Source organism: Podarcis vaucheri (genome assembly GCF_965113315.1).
Source record: "Podarcis vaucheri genome assembly, chromosome: 18".
Lineage (NCBI taxonomy): Eukaryota > Metazoa > Chordata > Lepidosauria > Squamata > Lacertidae > Podarcis > Podarcis vaucheri.
This window is the reverse complement of record NC_138756.1, coordinates 9108665-9128517: the sequence shown is the minus strand read 5'-3', so window position 1 is coordinate 9128517 and position 19853 is coordinate 9108665. Positions and strand designations below refer to the sequence as shown.

Below are 19853 nucleotides of genomic sequence, written 5' to 3'. Positions count from 1 at the left end.
ACCCCCCAGTCGTTCTGAGACTCCTTATTGGGTGAGCAACACAGCCATGCAACACAGTTGGAGCCTCCCTCCTCCCTGGCCGGCAGGGAGGGAGGGAGAGGAGCTGCTTCCTTTGAAACCCGGGAAATTTAAGGGACATCATCAATAAGGGACAGCAGCGGGACACGGCGCTGGGATAAGGGACTGTCCCGCCAAATAAGGGACGCTTGACAGCTATGCTCACAAGGGACCGAACCGTAGCTGTCAACTTTCCCCTTTTCTTGCGAGGAATCCTATTCGGAATAAGGGAATTTCCCTTTAAAAAAGGGAAACGTTGATGGCTATGGGGGACCGAGCGGGTTAGGATTCGAACCGTGCTTCCCGTCCCCCTGATACTCTGAAACAGGGGTCAGCAAACTTTTTCAGCAGGGGGCCGGTCCACTGTCCCTCAGACCTTGTGGGGGGCCGGACTATATTTTGGAAAGGAAAGAAAATGAACGAATTCCTATGCCCCACGAATAACCCTGAGATGCATTTTAAATTAAAGGGCAAATTCTGCTCGCGTGAAAACACCAGGCAGGACCCACAAATAACCCAGAGATACATTTTAAATAAAAGCACATATTTTAATGTTTTCAATATTTTAATGTTGTATTTTAATTTTGTTTTTAAGTTGTATTCATTCAACTTGTTTTTACTGCTGCTTGTGAGCCCGGCCTTGGCTGGGGAGGGCGGGGTATAAATAAAAATTATTATTATTATTATTACTCATGTGAAAACACCAGGCAGGCCCCGCAAATAACCCAGAGATGCATTTTAAATAAAAGCACACATTCTACTCGTGTAAAAACACGCTGATTCCCGGACCGTCCGGGGGCCGGATTTGGAAGGCGATTGGGCAAGATCCGGCCCCGCGGGCCTTAGTTTGCCTACCCATGCTCTTAAACCACCTTGCTGGGCCCTGGCACCTGGTGCCTGCGCAGAGGAGGGTGTGTGTGTGTGTGTGTGTAGGAAGACCCCCCCCCCCGTCCGGCAGAACCTCCCATTTGGTCTTTTTTTCGACTTGTCCTCCTCCCCACAACGCTTCGTCTTTTTAATTTCGCTCCCTTTTGGAATTCTCCTGCTGCCAGCGCTCTCCACACCCCACAACCGCTGCTGCCCCCCCTTGTTCATTTCCTCTGGCAAGATTTACAGCTGACTTCAGGTGCCGCTGGCCGGCTGCCAACAGCCTGTCTGCGCTCCTGGGGGGGGGTTTCCCCCCTCCTTCTCGCTCTCCCCCCAAACCCTCACCTTTTAACAAGGGCTCATAACTCTGGGCTCTTGACAGCCCCTGTGTGACAAATAGGAGCTGGGCTTTTGTGGGGACGGCTGCTTTTGGAGTTATCGCCTTGGCCGTGCCGACGGATCCTTCTTGCTCACCTCCAACCCACAAACTTCTTTCCCCCCCTCAATTTTTTAAAATTAATTTTCCCAAAAAATTTTTAAACAAGCATACATACATCCTAAGGTAAAGGTAAATGGACACCTGACCATTAGGTCCGGTCGTGGCCGACTCTGGGGTTGCGGCGCTCATCTCTCTTTACTGGCCGAGGGAGCCGGCGTGCAGCTTCCGGGTCGTGTGGCCAGCAGGACTAAGCCGCTTCTGGCGAACCAGAGCAGCGCACGGAAACGCCGTTTACCTTCCCGCCGGAGTGGTACCTGTTTATCTACTTGCACTTTGACGTGCTTTCGAACTGCTAGGTGGGCAGGAACAGGGACAGAGCTACGCGGAGATTTGAACTGCCAGCCTTCTGATCTGCAAGCCCTAGGCTCTGTGGTTTAGACCACAGCGCCACCCGCGTCCCATTTAGGAACAGTTAAAAGGTAAAGGGACCCCTGACCATTAGGTCCAGTCACGGCCGACTCTGGCGTTGCGGTGCTCATCTCGCTTTATTGGCTGAGGGAGCTGGTGTACAGCTTCCGGGTCGTGTGGCCAGCAGGACTAAGGTAAACGGCGTTTCCGTGCGCTGCTCTGGTTCGCCAGAAGCAGCTTAGTCATGCTGGCCACATGACCCGGAAGGTGTATGGCGGCTCCCTTGGCCAGTAAAGTGAGATCAGCGCCGCAACCCCAGAGTCGGCCGTGACTGGACTTATTGGTCAGGGGTCCCTTTACCTTTACGTAATAATAATAATAATAATAATAATAATAATAATAATAATTTATTTGAGGGGGGCGGGTAATGAAACGCGTTCTCGTGGTTTTGCAAAGAAGCCAAACTCTGCTTAATCGCTCTTGCCTTTCGGGCAAAGGTGGGAGAGCGATTTCTGCGTGCAGAAGCAGGCTGTCGATAAATATATATATATATTTCCCCCGCAGGAAAGGGGAGAGGTCTCTGGGAGAGGAAGCTGTGGGGGCTGCGGAAAAACAGGGGCGGGGCGGGGGGGAAGCCTGCTGAGTCAGGCCTGATCGTTTTTCATACCTCGAGCGTTAAAGTGCCACTAAATTGAACATTAACGAGCGCGAGTGAATTGGAGGCTGGCTCTTCCCCCAGGAGCCAACCCTGCCCATCGGTGCATTAAGGAGGGAGAATCCATTACTGCCAGCCCCGGGAGAGAATTAAATCTTTCCCAGAAAGTACCTGCTAGCGGTGCCTCGATTCCTCTATTTCTGCCTCGGTTTCCCCCTCCCTGTGTTTGGCGGATGTGCGATCAAGCATCTGGTCTCTCTGCCGTGAGGTTTTTGTTTCACGCGAAGCAGCGTAGAAACGGGAGACTTCTAAGCTTTTGGGTTTGGGGTTGCATTTATAGGAGGGTGTAGCCGGACAGCAGCAGAGACACCACCTTGCCGACAAAGGTCCGTATAGTCAAAGCTCTGGTTTCCCCAGCAGTGATGTATGGAAGTGAGAGCTGGACCATCAAGAAGGCTGATGGCTGAAGAATGGATGCTTTTGAATTCTGGTGCTGGAGGAGACTCTTGAGAGTCCCATGGACTGCAAGAAGATCCAACCTCTCCATTCTGAAGGAAATCAGCCCTGAGTGCTCACTGGAAGGACAGATCCTCAAGCTGAGGCTCCAAGACTTTGGCCACCTCACGAGAAGAGAAGACTCCCTGGAAAAGACCCTGATGTGGGGAAAGATGGAGGGCGCAAGGAGAAGGGGACGACAGAGGACGAGATGGTGGGACAGTGTTCTCGAAGAGACCAGCATGAGTTTGACCCAACTGCGGGAGGCAGTGGAAGACAGGAGGGCCTGGCGTGCTCTGGTCCAGGGGGTCATGAAGAGGCGGGCATGACTAAACAACAACAACAGCGCCGCCGGACTCGGGGGGATCACGAGGGCCAGTTGAAAGCGTCAGGGGGCCAGCCACATGAGGCTCCTCGTCCCTACTCTGAATGAAGGTGCCACTGCCACAGGGGGGAATGTAGTGGCGCCTAGTGGTTGCGCGAGGAAAACGGGGAGAAGCAAGGCTGGTTGCTGTTTTATTTATCTAAGTGTATACTCCACAAAAGGGACGCGGGTGGCGCTGTGGGTTAAACCACAGAGCCTAGGAATTGCCGATCAGAAGGTCGGCGGTTCGAATCACCGCAACGACGGGGTGAGCTCCCGTTGCTCGGTCCCTGCTCCTGCCAACCTAGCAGTTCTAAAGCACCTCAAAGCGCAAGTAGATAAATAGGTACCGCTCTGGCGGGAAGGTAAACGGTGTTTCCATGCGCTGCTCTGGTTTGCCAGAAGCGGCTTAGTCCTGCTGGCCACATGACCCGGAAGCTGTCTTCGGACAAACGCCATCTCCCTCGGCCTATAGAGCGAGATGAGCGTCGCAACCCCAGAGTCGTCCGCAACTGGACTTAACGGTCAGGGGTCCCTTTACCTTTTATACTCCACAAAGAAAACACTCAAAAAATAAACACTGGAGAAAACAATAAAATTATCCACCAGGGAAAATTACCTGCAATAATTTAAGGGTTTTAAAAAAGGTAACAGTTGAGCAGATTAAAACTGAGCCTCTGGGGAGGCTTGTCTCAAGAAATAATGTTTTTAGCAGGGGCCACAAAAGAGAACGGTGCCTGCTTGTCGTCAAGTGGCAGGGAGTTCCACAGGCACTTGCAAATTCTTGCAAATTCAGAGCATGTGTTGTTAACCTGTCACGGATCGAAGTGGCCAAATGGGAATTTATAGGGTGAGAAGGTCTCAACTGATCCCAAGCCGTTAAGGGGGTTTATACGGCCCCCGATTTAACTGTTTGCCTCCAGCTGAGAAGCATTGATGTCCAGCTCTGTTTTCTGTCTAAGTCTGCCATTTTCCTTTTCCTCTCTTGTCTCTCCTCCTTGCCTTTGCAGACGGAGATTGCCAAGCGACTCAACGTCATCTGTGCTCAGCTCATCCCGTTTTTGTCCCAGGAGGTGAGTGTCTCGTCTTCACACAATCTCTTCTATAAATATGCCAGCCATGCCCTTTCACCATTGACTCCATTCCTTCTCCTTTCTGTTTTTCCATCCTACTTCAACAGATGCAAGGGGACTGCTAGCCATTAGTGTTGCTATTGTTACAAGCAAAGCCTTCAAAGTGAACTTTGCAGTGCGGGGTGTTCTTTCTCAGGATGCCAGCCATGCCCTTTCGCAATCAACTCCATTCCTTCTTCCCAATTTTTCTTCCTCTACAACAGATGCAAGGGGGCAGCTAGCCAGAGCATTTATTAGTATAGCTGTTGCTACAAGCGAAGCCTTCAAACTGAACTTTGCCGCACGCTGTGCTCTTGGCTTGGGATGCCAGCCATGCCCTTTTGCAATCAACTCCATTCCCTCTTCCCAGTTTTCCTTCCCCTACAACAGATGCTCAGCGTCCTGTAGATGTGAGGGCCTGATATTATTAGTGGCAGGATGTGTAGACGGTTGCACGTGAGACACTCACCTGAAGTTTACAACAATGGGGTACTTTGGCTCTGGATGCCCGCCGGCCATGCCCTTCCAGAAGGCACTCCATTCCATCCCACTCAGCACCAACACTTTGAATTGCGCTCGGAAACGTCCTGGGAGCCAATGGAGGTCTTTCAGGACCAGTGTTATGTGGTCTCAGCGGCCGCTCCCAGTCCCCAGTCTAGCTGCCGCATTCTGGATTAATTGCAGTTTCCGGGTCACCTTCCAAGGTAGCCCCACGGAGAGTGCATGGCAGTAGTCCAAGCGGGAGATAACCAGAGCATGCACCACTCTGGTGAGACAGTCTGCGGGCAGGGAGGGTCTTCAGATGTCTTCTAAAAGTCAGGTAGTTGTTTACTTCTTTGGCATCTGGTGGAAGGGTGTTCCTCAGGGAGGGTGCCACCACCGAGAAGGCCCTCTGCCTGGTTCCCTGCAACCACGCTTCTCGCAGGGAGGGAACCGCCAGAAGGCCCTCGGGAGATGGACCCTGGTGTCCAGGCAGAAGGATGGGGTGGAGACGCCCCTTCAGGTCTACTGGGTCGTTTAGGGCTTTCAAGATCAGCACCAATACTTTGAATTGTGCTTGGAAACGTACTGGGAGCCAATGCAGATCTCTCAGGACCGGTGTTATGTGGTCCTGGCAGCCGCTCCCAGTCCCCAGTCTAGCTGCCGCATTCTGGATTAGTTGTAGCTTCTGGGTCACCTTCCAAGGCAGCCCCACGGAGAGTGCATGGCAGTAGTCCAAGCGGGAGATAACCAGAGCATGCACCACACTGGCCAGACAATCTGTGGGCAGGGAGGGTCTCATCTTGCGTACCAGATGGAGCTGCCCTGGACACGGAATTAACCTGCGCATTCATGGACAGCTGTGGGTCCAAAATGACCCCCCAGGCTGTGCACCTGGTCCTTCGGGGGCACAGTTAACCCATTCAGAACTGGAGAGTCCCCCACCCCTGCCTTGATGGACCCCCGACTTTTTTTATTTTCTGATTTGCTCGTTAAATTATCCTTCCTCTCCCTTTTCCCCTCCAGCATCAACAACAAGTGGTGCAAGCGGTCGAACGAGCCAAGCAGGTGACTATGGAAGAAGTGAATGTTTCAATCGGGGTATGTGGACCCCCCACTTCCCTCCCACGCTCTTGGGGGAGCCCGAAGCCGTCCTCTCCTCCCCACCCCACCCCAAACCCTTTAACTATGGGGTTGCGTGGCTTTGAGCTTCTGGGTGTGTCGCTGAACTATAAGTCCCATCCTTATCCCTCACCTTGAAATGGGGAAAAAACGGTTCAGGAAAGGAACGCTTCCTCTTCAGCGTTGGGGAGCTTTCTAATTTATAATAATAATAATAATAATTTATTATTGGTACCCCGGCCATCTGGCTGGGTTTCCCCAGCCACTCTGGGCGGCTTCCACAGAGACCAAAAATACACTAAGATGTCACACATTAAAAACTTCCCTGAACAGGGCTGCCTTAAGATGTCTTCTGAACGTCAGGTAGTTGTTTATTTCCTTGACATCTGGTGGGAGGGCGTTCCACAGGGAGGGTGCCACCACCAAGAAGGCCCTCTGCCTGGTTCCCTGTAGCTTCGCTTCTCTCAGTGAGGGAACTGCCAGAAGGCCCTCGAGGCTGGACCTCAGTGTCCGGGCAGAACAATGGGGGTGGAGACGCTCCTTCAGGGATACTGGACTGAGGCCGTTTAGGGCTTTAAAGGTCAGCACCAACAATTTGAATTGTGCTCGGAAACGTCCTGGGAGCCAATGCAGGTCTTTCAGGACCGGTGTTATGTGGTCTCGGCGGCCGCTCCCAGTCCCCAGTCTAGCTGCCGCATTTTGGATTAGTTGTAGTTTCCAGGTGACTTTCAAAGCTAGCCCCACAGAGAGCGCATTGCAGTAGTTTATAAAAATTATGCATGGGGGATAGAGCAGAGGTTTTCAACCTTTCCAAGTCCACGGCTCCCTCTACCAACTACAGTGGTACCTCGGGTTACATACGCTTCAGGTTACAGACTCCACTAACCCAGAAATAGTGCTTCAGGTTAAGAACGTTGCTTCAGGATGAGAACAGAAATCGTGCTCTGGCGGCGCGGCGGCAGCGGGAGGCCCCATTAGCTAAAGTGGTGCTTCAGGTTAAGAACAGTTTCAGGTTAAGAACGGACCTCTGGAACGAATTAAGTGCTTAACCCGAGGTCGCACTGTATGTTATTTCTGCGGCACCCGTGAGAGGCTCAGGAGCCCAGTTATGACCGCAGAGATGGCAGCCCCTCACTCCTTTTCGAACACCCTCCCTTGTGGAGCAATCCCCCAGCCTCCCCTCTTCTCCCCTCTCCTGGGGAGAGTGTCCCCCTGGTCTCTGAGCTGCCCCGCTGCCCCAAAGAGAGGTGCCTCCTCAAACTGCCCCATAGGGGCCTGGGACTTGCCTGCCCAACCCCAACGGCAAGGGCTGGCGGACTGGGCTCCCCGCCCGTTTGCTTGATTACTCCGAGGCCATCTCAGTTCCTGGCACCCAGCACCCCCTGGCCAGCCCCAGAGGCGCCATTCGCACGGGGAGCTTGCAGCCAGGGCTGCTGCAACAAACAGCTGTGCAAGCCTTTGGGAGACAGAGACGTCAGAGGAAGGAAAGAGGGACGGAGGCCAGTGTTTCCCGCGGCACCCCGACCGTCATTCCAGGCACCCCCACCGAAAACCACCGGCTAGAGAAAATCTAGGACCGAGGGAACTGACCGCTGGGCGATTCAGGGCAGAGAAAATAACAACCCTTCTTCCTTTGGCTTGAAAGTTAGACCGTGGGAACTCGCTGCGCCACAAGGCAGCGAAGGCTGCCAACTTGGGATGGCTTCAAAAAAGGATTAGGCAAATTCGCCAAGCTGTGGGCTTTTGCAGTTGTAGCCGGGAAGGCTTCCAGAAACCATTTTCAAGAGGGGGGGGCACAAAGTGGTCTTCCGTTTGGGTCTTGCGGAAAAGGACGCTGCGCCAGACGGTCTGATCCAAGACGCTGCCCTGGAGTTTTTATGGTTCTTAAGAGGACTGGTGAGATTTGTAGCTCGGGGGGGGGGGGGCTCCTTCCGATTTAAGAAATCTGCCCCCCCTTTCTGCTCTCCAGGAGAACGAGTCACCTTGATGCTAGCCATACCAGTGTTATCTTAACCTGGAAGCAGACGCACGGGGTATCACTGCTATAGAAAGTTTCATGATGACGTCGACAGGCTCTCTCTATTTATGCTCTGAAAGGTTTTCTCCCCAGTCGAAACCCCCCTTTTTTCTTCTCCATCGCGCTGGGCAAATCGATGGCCAGCCTGAGACCCGTGGCCAAATATTTTTCAGGTTGGAATATTTAACACACACCCACCCCAGCAGAAAACATCTCTGCTCTATGCAAGTGCAATATCCCTGGGAAACAGTTGTGCAACTTCTGCTTTCAATACCTCCAGCATCGCCTCCTAAGGCGGCTGTCCAACAGGTCTTTATTATCATCCTTCTAACGGGTGGCGCTGTGGGTTAAACCACAGAGCCTAGGACTTGCCGATCAGAAGGTCAGTGGTTCGAATCCCCGCAATGATGGGGTGAGCTCCCGTTGCTCGGTCCCTGCTCCTGCCAACCTAGCAGTTCTAAAGCATGTCAAAGTGCAAGTAGATAAATAGGTACCACTCTGGCGGGAAGGTAAACAGCGTTTCCGTGCGCTGCTCTGGTTCACCAGAAGCGGCTTAGTCCTGCTGGCCACATGACCCGGAAGCTGTACGCCGGCTCCCTCGGCCAATAAAGCGAGATGAGTGCCGCAACCCCAGAGTCGGCCACGACTGGACCTAATGGTCAGGGGTCCCTTTACCTTTACTTAACGGCCTTTCAGATACATTACGAATTATGTCAATACAATGGTACCTCGGCTGTCAAACGCGATCTGTGCCGGAAGACCGTTCGACTTCTGAAACGTTCGACAACCGAGGCGCAAAGGGCAAAGTCATTGGGGGAAATTGGAGAGAGAAAAAACACGCAATGAAAACCGTTCGACTTCCGAAAAGCATTCGAAAACCAAAGCAATTACCGGTACTTCCGGGTTTCCGGCGTTCGGAAACCAAAATGTTCGGCTTCCGAGATGCTCGGAAACCAAGGTTTTCCACTGTGTAAAGAAATATATAAACACACACACCACCGCTGAACACTTTTAGGTATCTAGTTCTGCTTTGTCTACAGTTTTCCAGAGCAAAATTTATTTGTTAACAAGCATATGCTTCTGGATTGTAAAACGAGAACCCAACCGCAACTCCTAAAAAGCAGCCAAAAAACCCTCAGGAGTTTTCATAACATGACGCTTGATTTGCACGTGAATTTCACATAGGTGTGCGTGTGTAAATGTGTTTTAACGCGCCTCCTAAAGCGTGCTTTGTGTGTGTGTGTGTGTAGAAGATTTTGGGAATGGTGCAAATTTTGAGAGGTGGTTTTGCCCTTTCGGTGTGCAATTTCCTAGGTTTCCTAGGCTCGCCTTTAAATGCAAACGGAATCTGATTTCTCCCGGGTCCTCTTGTGTTTCTCGCTCACAAGAGCTCAGCACGGACGCCATCCTGAATCTTACAGAGAGGGAGGGAGAAAGGGGAGCCCTTTTAAAGGTGTGTTGGCAGGGATGGCAGATTGCTCCATCGCCGCGGTTAATGAGCGGATTAGAAAAGGCTCTAACCGGAGGGACGCGGTAATGATAATGGCTGTGGGTAATTGGATTTAGCGCAAGAGGCTGGGGAGTCCTGAGTGGGACGTCTGGAACGGGGAGGAAAGGGGGCATGTGATCGCGCACAGCGTCGGAAAGACTGGAACTGGAGCCGGCGAGCTCTAGGAAAGGATGGCAGGTTTGTGTCTGCCGAGAAGGACTTGGCAACGGGAGGTTTTCGCGTGTTCCGAGTGCCAGCCAGCCATCCCTTTCCCCAAACACCATTTTCAGGGTTCCAGCCAGCCGTACCCTTTCCCCAAACATTTCCAGGGTTCCAGTCAGCTGTGCCCTTTCCAAAGCACTCCATTTTCAGGGTGCCAGCCAGCCGTTCCCTTTCCAAAGCACTCCATTTTCAGGGTGCCAGCCAGCCGTGCCCTTTCCAAAGCACTTCATTTTCAGGGTGCCAGCCAGCTATGCCCTTTCCAAAGCACTCCATTTTCAGGGTGCCAGCCAGCCGTGCCCTTTCCCCAAACACCATTTCCAGGGTGCCAGCCAGCCGTGCCCTTTCCAAAGCACACCATTTTCTGAGTGCCAGCCAGCCAGCCATGCTCTTTCCCCAAGCACCATTTTCAGGGTGCCACCCAACCGTACCCTTTCCCCAAGCACCATTTTCAGGGTGCCAGCCAGCCCATGCCCTTTTGAAAGCACTCCATTTCCAGGGTTCCAGCCAGCCATACCCTTTCCCCAACACCATTTTCAGGGTGCCAGCCAGCCATGCCCTTTCCAAAGCACTCCATTTCCAGGGTGCCAGCCAGCCGTGCCCTTTCCCCAAACACCATTTCCAGGGTGTCAGCCAGCCATGCCCTTTCCAAAGCACACCATTTTCAGAGTGCCAGCCAGCCAGCCATGCTCTTTCCCCAAGCACCATTTTCAGGGTGCCAGCCAGCCATACCCTTTCCCCAAGCACCATTTTCAGGGTGCCAGCCAGCCATGCCCTTTTGAAAGCACTCCATTTCCAGGGTGCCAGCCAGCCGTGCCCTTTCCAATGCACTCCATTTCCCGGGTGCCAGCCTTTCCCCAAACACCATGTTCAGGGTGCCAGCCAGCCGTGCCCTTTCCAAAGCACTCCATTTTCAGGGTTCCAGCCAACCATGCCCTTTCCCCAGGCACCATTTCCAGGCCTGAAAAAGGGCCAGCCAAGCCCTTTTTCAAGACACTCCATTCCAATCCCCTCCCCACAGATATAAGGCCTCTGATGACCCCTTTATGTGTCCCAGGGCAGTGGAAGTTGAGTTGACGCAAGACCGCATAGTCATGGTAGCGGAGTCTGTGGGCTGTTTTATCTTGAGGACTACACACTTGACTCCATTTTTCTTACTTCTCCTTCTTCTAAATGGAAACAGTTGATAAGGGCTGAGCTCGATTTTACGCTCTGTTATTTATTTGGATTGTTTGCTCCCCGCTCTCCGGCCAGGAAAATCTCCCAGAGCGGCTTTCACACAATCGGAACAAGGCGGTATCTACCCGCAGACTTACTATTTCATAAAACAAACAACCCGTGCCTACGACATGCGAGGAAAAAGGAACAGGGAGGGTAGAGGAAAACACTGCTATCACACAGTGCGAAGGCAAAGCACACAGACTGGACAGCGTCCCTCTCTGCTTAATATTCAGAGTGTACCAGAGTTATTCTTAAAATAAAATCATGGAAAAGAGGTTTTTTTTTTTAAAAAAGGGGGGTTTCTGTTTGAGTGGCTGGGGCAACCCAAGCAGGGCACAAATAATAAAAACGTTATAATTTTTCTTCGGTGCATTGTAAGACAGTGAGAGAATGGAAACAGCTCTGAGTGGCGGCTGCAGAAATCCCGAGCGGGGAATTGGTTTGCGGTAACGTGGTTAACCTGTGAGGCAGCCGCTCCTATTGGTTCCTTTTTGTTAAAAAAAAGTGTTTTCCTTCCTTTATAGCAGAACGAACGGGCCATATTTAATTTAAAAGGCTCGAGAAAGGGAAGGCTGACCCAGTTTCTGGAGCACGCATGGTTTTTTTCTGACAGGAAGGGAGTTAAGGAGCGAAGGAGATGAGCAATCTCTCCTCTCCACAGCCCCTCCTCCTGGGAGGCAGTGTGGCTTAGTGGTTAGAGCGCCGGATTTGACCTGGAAGACCCAGGGTTCGAATCCCCACTCAACCATGAAGCTCGCGGCCTCGGCATGAGGCCAGGAAACTGTCTCTTGGCGAGCTGGTTGTCAGAAAGGGGATTCTGACGAAACATCGGGAAGAAATTTCTGAAATTAAGAGTTGTTTGACGGCGGAACAGACTCCCACTAGAAGTGCTGAACTCTCCTTCCTTGGAGGTTTCTAAGCAGAGGTTGGACGGCCGTCTCTCATGGATGCTTTCGCTGAGATGCCTTCATTGCAGGGGGTTGGTCTAGATGACCGCTGGGGTCCCTTCCAGCTCCCCAGTCCTGTGCATAGCTGTCAAGCGTCCCTTATATGGCGGGACAGTCCCTTATCCCAGCGCTGTGTCTCGCTGCTGTCCCTTATTGATGATGTCCCTTAAATTTCCCGGGTTTCAAAGGAAGCAGCTCCTCTCCCTCCCTCCCTGCCGGCCAGGGAGGAGGGAGGCTCCAACTGTGTTGCTTGGCTGCGTTGCTCACCCAATAAGGAGTCTAAGAACGACTGGGGGGTGGAGCTTGCATGCCTTGTGCCGATCAAATCGGCCGCGTTGCCTGGGGACTCGCCTTTGCTCAGCGCTTCCCAGCGGAGAGGTGACGGTGGTTTTCCTTGCTGCGTCCCCTTTGCCGGGTTGCTGTGCTGTGGGAACCACCGCTTGAGGCTTCGTTTGGCTGCTGGCTGGGCTTTCTGCCTTTGGCTCGGAGGGGCTCAGAAGTTGAACATACCTGTGCCTGGAAAATCCCTTATTTTGGCTGCTGATCCCTTATTTTCGAGGCTTTCAAATCTGTAAGTTGACAGCTATGGTCCTGTGATTCCACATTTGGTTCCCCCCCCTTCTATAAACCCCCTTCTGTCTCCTCGCAGCATCAACTCCAAGCTCAGCACCTCTCGCACCATGCGCCTCCCATCCCATTGACCCCTCACCCATCCGGAATGCAGCCGGCCAGTCTGGCGACCCTGGGCAGTGCGTCCGGCCTGCTGGCGTTGTCCGGAGTGCTGGGCGCCCAAGCCCATCTCCTCGCCAAGGATGACCGAGGCCTTGTCGACACGGATCACAGAGGTACCAAAGTCTAACCTTTCCTCTTTTTAAAAAAATGATTTTTATTAAGTACAAATTAGAAAACATACCGGTGCATATTTACAGCAAAAGAAAATACAACAGAAAAAAAGAAAATATATATAACCAAGCCACGACTGGACCTAATGGTCAGGGGTCCCTTTACCTTTTTATAAAGATTTAAAATTAAGTGCGTTTTCACTTTCTGTGTGTGTGTAACCTCCGATCAACTCTACGATTTATACAGTGCCAGATTTACGTATAAGCTAAACAAGCTATAGCTTAGGGCCCCACTCTCTTGGGGGTCCCCCAAAAATATACTTCTTAATAGTATTTCACTGTTAATATACTTCTTAATTGTACAGTGGTGCCCCGCAAGACGAATGCCTCGCAAGACGGAAAACTCGCTAGACTAAAGAGTTTTCCGTTTTGGAGGTGCTTCGCAAAACGAATCTCCTATGGGCTTGCTTCGCAAGACGAAAATGTCTTGCGAGTTCCTGCGGGGTTTTTCCCCTCCCCCCTTTTCTAAGCTGCTTATCAGCTGATCTGATAAGCCGCTAAAAGCCGCTAATAGCGCTAATCCGCTAATCCGTCAATGAGCTTGCTTCGCAAGACGAAAAAACCGCTAGACGAAGAGAATCACAGAACGGATTCTTTTCGTCTTGCGAGGCACCACTGTATAGGTATAGGTATAGGTATAGGTATAGATGATATAGATATAGATATAGATAGATGATAGATAGATAGATGATAGAGAGAGAGAGATGTAGATATAGAGATAGATAGATAGATAGATAGATAGATAGATAGATAGATAGATAGATGATAGATAGATGATAGAGAGAGAGAGATGTAGATATAGAGATAGATAGATAGATAGATAGATAGATGATAGATAGATAGATATAGATATAGATATAGATAGATGATGATGGTAGATAGATGATAGATAGATAGATAGATGATAGATAGATAGATAGATAGATAGATAGATAGAGAGAGAGATAGATAGATGATAGAGAGAGAGAGAGAGATGTAGATATAGATAGATAGATGATAGATAGAGAGAGAGAGATATATATAGATAGATGATGGTAGATAGATAATAGATAGAGATAGAGAGAGAGAGAGATGATAGATAATATTATTTTAACATTTTGCTCACAAATATCAATTCTGCTGTTAGTTTTGTGTGTGCATTGTGGCTGTTTTTGAGATACTGAAATCTCTCTCTCTCTCTCTCTCTCTCCCTTTTCCCTGTTGCTGATCCGCGTTGCCATGGTGACAGAGAGAGACCCGGGTCCCGTAAGTATCTTTTTTCCCTCTCACCCCTTCCCTTCCATTCTTCAATCCTTTGCTCCCCCCCCCAATTGTTTAGCCGTACGGATGCCCCTTTCCTCCCCCCCCCTTTGCTCGAGAAATCACTTCTAAACAGAGAGAGATGAATAATTTTTTTTGGGGGGGGTTGTGCATTTTGGAGAGCGTATGGGTCCCCCCCCCCGTTTTATTTTTAAAGCTCTGTATGTGTTTGGAGCTGGGGGGGGGATGAGATGGAGAAGAACGAGTGGGAAAAACCCGTTGAACAAAACATTTGCTGTAAAGGGTTTGGGAGGCAGCCAATTTGCGCTTTTGAAAATGTTGTGTGTGTGTCCCCTTGTTTTTCCCCCGGGAGGGGGGCATTGAGCACGTGACAAACCCCTTCTTGTTGGTATATATATATATATATATATATATCGGCTCTGTTCCAGTAACAAGAAGCCGAAAGCACCAGCCTGAAGATGATGAGTGAGACCTCGTCGAAACGTCGCACAGACACCCCGACTCTTACACGGGAAAACACCCGAAGACACCAAAACCTGCATATATATATATATATATATATATATATGCTTTCGTAGATTTTCACGGGTACAGGAATGCAGGTTTTGGTGTCTTCGGGTGTCTTCCCGTGTAAGAGTCGGGGTGTCTGTGCGACGTTTCGACGAGGTCTCACTCGTCATCTTCAGGCTGGTGCTTTCGGCTTCTTGTTAATGGTAAAACATCCTGGTGCCCGCCTGCGCGCACGCGCGCGTCCGCACCTCTCTATATGCGTGTGTGTACGTGTACACGTGTGTGTGTGTGTGTGTGTGTGTGTGTGTGTATATATTATATGTGTGTGTGTGTGTGTGTGTGTGTATATATATATGTGTGTGTGTGTGTGTGTGTGTATGCATATGTGTGTGTGTGTGTGTATAATATATATATATTTAATCATTTTTTCAATACAGACACCAACCACAAAAAACACACACAGCCCCGCAAAACGAATGCCTCGCAAGACGGAAAACCCGCTAGACGAAAGGGTTTTCCGTTTTTGAGCTGCTTCGCAAGACGAATTTCCCTATGGGCTTGCTTCGCAAGACGAAAACGTCTTGCGAGTGTTCCGATTTTCCCCCGCTCCCCCCCTTTTTCTAAGCCGCTAATAGCCTTTTAGCCGCTAAGCCACTAAGTCTTTAATAGCCGCCAAACCGCTAATCCGCTAAGCCGCTAATAGGGTTGCTTCGCAAGACGAAAAAACCGCTAGACGAAGAGACTCGCGGAACGGATTAATTTCGTCTTGCGAGGCAGCACTGTACCACTAATAATACAGTTTAACAATTCAGATTTGTGTACTGCTCTATACCTATAACGGCACCCTTTCAACAATATTTCCCAACCTCTCCTCCCCCTACTTCCCGCCTTATCGCTTAAGTATTCCTTCCAGATTTCTTCGTATTTATCCATTCTTAATTTGCGTCGATATGCAATCCGTTTGTAGGCAACTAGTCTGTCCATATTGTCAATCCATGTGTTCAATGGGAACTTTTTGCGGCTCTCCCAATTCATCAAAATAAGGGTTTTTTTTTTGCTTCTAATATGGAACGGTACATCCATATTTTTTTATTACCCCTTGTAATCTCCGTTTCCAGTGTGTGTGTGTGTGTGTGTGTGTGTGTATACACCGTATTTTTAGCCCTATAGGACGCACTTTCCCCCCTCCAAAAAATGAAGGGGAAATGTGTGTGCGTCCTATGGAGCGAATGCAGGCTCCTTGGCTTCAGCGATAGCAACGCGAAGCCTCCGAAGTGCAGAGGCTACGCGCTCCGGAGGCTACGCGTTGCTTTCGCTGAACCCTGGAGAGTCTGCTCTTTGAGGCTGGCGGTGGGGGAAAGCAGGGCTTCTGCTTATCTCCAGCCCCAGAGGATCGGGGGGCAGCGGGAAGGTGCACGACGTTTCAGTCCCTTCTCCTTCCTGGTCGAAAAGCCCGCAGGAGTCGCGCGCAGTGGGGGAATTTCGCCACCTCCCGCAAAAGCAGGGAGAAGGTCTTGGAGTAGCGCACAGGCTGCGTGTAGCCTGTCCGCTGCTCCCAGAGCTGCAGGGGGGGATCATATTTTTTCCCTTGATTTCCCCCCCTGAAAACTAGGTGCGCCCGATGGGCCGGTGCGCCCTATAGGGCGGAAAATACGTTGTGTGTGTGTGTGTGTGTGTGTATGGGGGAGGCGGGTGCTGCTGTCAAAATATCAGGACAGAAAAAAGGCGGTTGAACTATGGAACTCACTGCTGGGTGAGCTCAGGTGTCTTCTAAAAATCGGATAGGCGTTTATTTCCTTGACGTCTGGTGGGAGGGCTTTCCACGGGGAGGGCAGGTGTGGCGACTGAAATATTGAAACAGACACTTGCTTCTCTTTCCTCCTTCCCCAGAGTTCCTTAGCGCTGTCCAACGGGGAGCGAATGCGAGCCATTTCGGAGTATCTGAACAGCAGCAAAAAGAGGAAAACGGAGGAGAAGGAATATGCCACAGACTACGTACGGCGGGCTAGGTTTGGGGGCTTGTGCATAACAGTGACACCTTGGTTCTCAAACTTAATCCCTTCCGGAAGTCCGTTCCAAAACCAAAGCGTTCCAAAACCAAGGCGCGCTTTCCCATAGGAAGTAATGCAGAATGGATCAATCCGTCCCAGACTTTTAAAAACAACCCCTAAATCAGCAATTTAACATGAATTTTACTATCCAACAAGACCATTGATCCCTAAAATGAAAGCAATAATCCATGTGCTGTACAGTGGTACCTCAGGTTGAGTACTTAATTCGTTCCGGAGGTCCGTTCTCAACCTGAAACTGTTCTTAATCTGTAGCACCACTTTAGCCAATGGGGCCTCCTGCTGCTGCCGCGCCGCCAGAGCCCAATTTCTGTTCTTATCCTGAAGCAAAGTTCTTAACCTGAAGCACGATTTCTGGGTTAGCGGAGTGTGTAACCTGAAGCGTATGTAACCCGAGGTACCACTGTACAGTGGTGCCTCGCAAGACGAAATTAATCTGTTCCACGAGTCTCTTCGTCTTGCGGTTTTTTCGTCTTGCGAAGCACGGCTATTAGAGGCTTACCAGCTTTAAGAAAAAGGAAACAAACTCGCAAGAACTCGCAAGACGTTTCGTCTTGCGAAGCAAGCCCATAGGGAAATTCGTCTTGCGGAACGACTCAAAAAACGGAAAACTCTTTCGTATTGCGCATTTTTCGTCTTGTGAGGCATTCGTCTTGCGAGGTACCACTGTACTATAAAATAAATAAGACAGTATTGTAGATGATAAAAATTAAAATCATTTTTTTTCTTACCTGCACTGATGATAGTCATTGTTTGGATTGGGGGCTTTTATCCATTTCCACAGACACACAATCAATCAATCAGTAGCTGAACGGGGTTCCACACAGCCACGAAAACAAATAAACCGAAAAAGCCCCCAAAACGCAAAATAAATAGCAAAAACAAAAGCGCCAAACTTAATCCGTTCCGGAAGTCCGTTTGACTTCCGAATTGTTCGAAAACCAAGGCACAGCTTCTGATTGGTGCAGGCGCCCCGGAAACAGTAGCCGACAGCCGCATCGGACGTTCGGCTTCCGAAAAACGTTCGGAAGCCGGAACACTTCCAGGTTTTCGACGTCTGGGAACCAAGGCGTTTGAGAACTAAGGTGCCGCTGTATTTGCACATTTATTGGAAGTATTTAGTTTAACGAATTCACAGAGCTGGTATTGGGGGAGCCTCTCATAGCTTTCGTTTCCCCTCTTTTCTTTACAGGGCAGCGACGGAGACAAGAGCGAAGAAAATTTGGTGGTTGACGAGCTTTGCGTGCGTACAATAGAACTTGTCGCGGGCATATAGATATTTCCAAGTTAATGACAGTAGGCTATGGTCTGTGGGTTAAACCACAGAGCCTAGGACTTGCCGATCGGAAGGTCGGCGGTTCGAATCCCTGCAATGACGGGGTGAGCTCCCGTTGCTCGGTCCCTGCTCCTGCCAACCTAGCAGTTCGAAAGCACATCAAAGTACAAGGAGATGAATAGGTACCGCTCTGGCGGGAAGGTAAACGGCGTTTCAGTGCGCTGCTCTGCTTCACCAGAAGCGGCTTAGTCCTGCTGGCCACATGACCCGGAAGCTGTACGCCGGCTCCCTCAGCCAATAAAGCGAGATGAGCGCCGCAACCCCAGAGTCGGCCACAACTGGACCTAATGGTCAGGGGTCCCTTTACCTTTACTATGGTCTTTGTGGGCGTTTCCTGTGTTCAGGCAGACTTCTGAACCGTTGAAGAAAAGCTTGCCCTATAGCCAATATCCAAGGCAAGAAAAGAAGTCGCAGTTTAGAAACGGATGATCGAGAAGCGTCCCAAAAAATTGTCATGGAGGAAGGGGAAGTCATGAAGCAATGCACCTGCAAATAAACAAGGAATTAAACATGCAAATAAGGGACCCGGGTGACGCTGTGGGTTAAACCACAGAGCCTAGGACTTGCCGATCCGAAGGTCGGCGGTTGGAATCCCCGCAATGACGGGGTGAGCTCCTGTTGCTTGGTCCCAGCTCCTGCCAACCTACGAGTTCCAAAGCACGTCAAAGTGCAAGTAGATAAATAGGTACTGCTCCAGCAGGAAGGTAAACAGATGATCCCCAGGGCTAGCTGGCTGAATTGGTCCGCCTTGGGCCAGCGAGGAGGCCTGGGTAGAATTAGCTGTGGGGTCTCAGAGCGGGTGATCTTCATAAAAGGGAAGAGAAAGAAAATAAAAGATCAGGCTGAATTCAAATTAAACTAGAAGGGGGTTAGTCCCACTTCACAAACCGAAGCCTGTTTTGCTCGTTCGGTGCCCCAATATTGGCTGCTGAGAATTTTGTTTGAGGTTTGCAGAAAGCAGATATCTGAACAAGAATTATTTACCGTATTTTTCACTCTATAAGACGCACCAGACCACAAGACGCGCCTAGTTTTTGGAGGAGGAAAACAAGAAAAAAAAATATTCTGAATCTCAGAAGCCAGAAGAGCAAGAGGGATCGCTGCGCAGTGAAAGCAGCAATCCCTCTTGCTGTTCTGGCTTCTGGGATAGCTGCGCAGCCTGCATTCGCTCCATAAGACGCACACACATTTCCCCTTACTTTTTAGGAGGGAAAAAGTGAGTCTTCTAGAGCAAAAAACACCGTAGTTGGAAAGGACCTCTGATACCTGCCTGTTTGTCTCTCTCTCTTTCTGTGTGTCTGTTTCTGTTTTCCCCATACCAGGATCCCTCCTCGCCCCACAGCGTCAATTCCTTCTCCTCCCGGGAAAACGGTGTCGATAAAATCTCCCTGCAGAGGAAGGAATCCATGCAGCTCAGTCCCACATCTTGCAGTTCCTCCCCACCCCGGATCACCAAGGAGGTGGTCACGGTACGTGCGTAATTTCGTGGGATCTACGCCTTCCTGCGTCCAGGGGATCCAGGGAGCATTTTTTGGGGGGGGGAGCCCCGGCAATTGAGGCACAGAGCAGCCCGTTCTCGTCCTCTTTCCACGAAAGTCTTGGCTTTGTTTGATGGATTTTGTACATTTCTATGCCGCTTAGAGTAGGAAAACGACCTCGCAGGTAAACTGGTCCCGAGTTGCGAAGAGCTTTACACACTGATAGTGACACCTTGAACCTTGAAAACATCAAAAGAGTCTAGCAGAGCTGGTCGGGACAGACGGTCCTTCAGATGTTCAGAGCTCATCATGTTTGGTGCCTCCAGCTAATTGTTACGTTATATTTATAATATAATAAATTTGCTTCCATCAAATTACGAAGCCACATTAAAGCTTAAAAACTTCC

General features: G+C 50.4%; 1 protein-coding gene across 2 annotated transcripts in view; it reads left to right on the top strand.

Moving 5' to 3' along the window:
• LOC309522782 (transducin-like enhancer protein 1) overlaps positions 1–19853 on the top strand; it is a 38804-nt gene that overhangs the window by 7571 nt on the left and 11380 nt on the right. The window contains exons 6-12 of one of the 2 annotated variants that reach the window (XM_082206340.1): positions 4296–4358; positions 5904–5945; positions 12542–12737; positions 14023–14039; positions 16455–16559; positions 17826–17876; positions 19292–19438. In XM_082206340.1, the coding sequence (XP_082062466.1) occupies positions 4296–4358; positions 5904–5945; positions 12542–12737; positions 14023–14039; positions 16455–16559; positions 17826–17876; positions 19292–19438 (621 nt within the window). Of the gene's footprint in view, positions 1–4295; positions 4359–5903; positions 5979–12541; positions 12738–14022; positions 14040–16454; positions 16560–17825; positions 17877–19291; positions 19439–19853 lie in introns of both variants that reach the window. The other variant, XM_082206339.1, reaches the window with a different exon arrangement.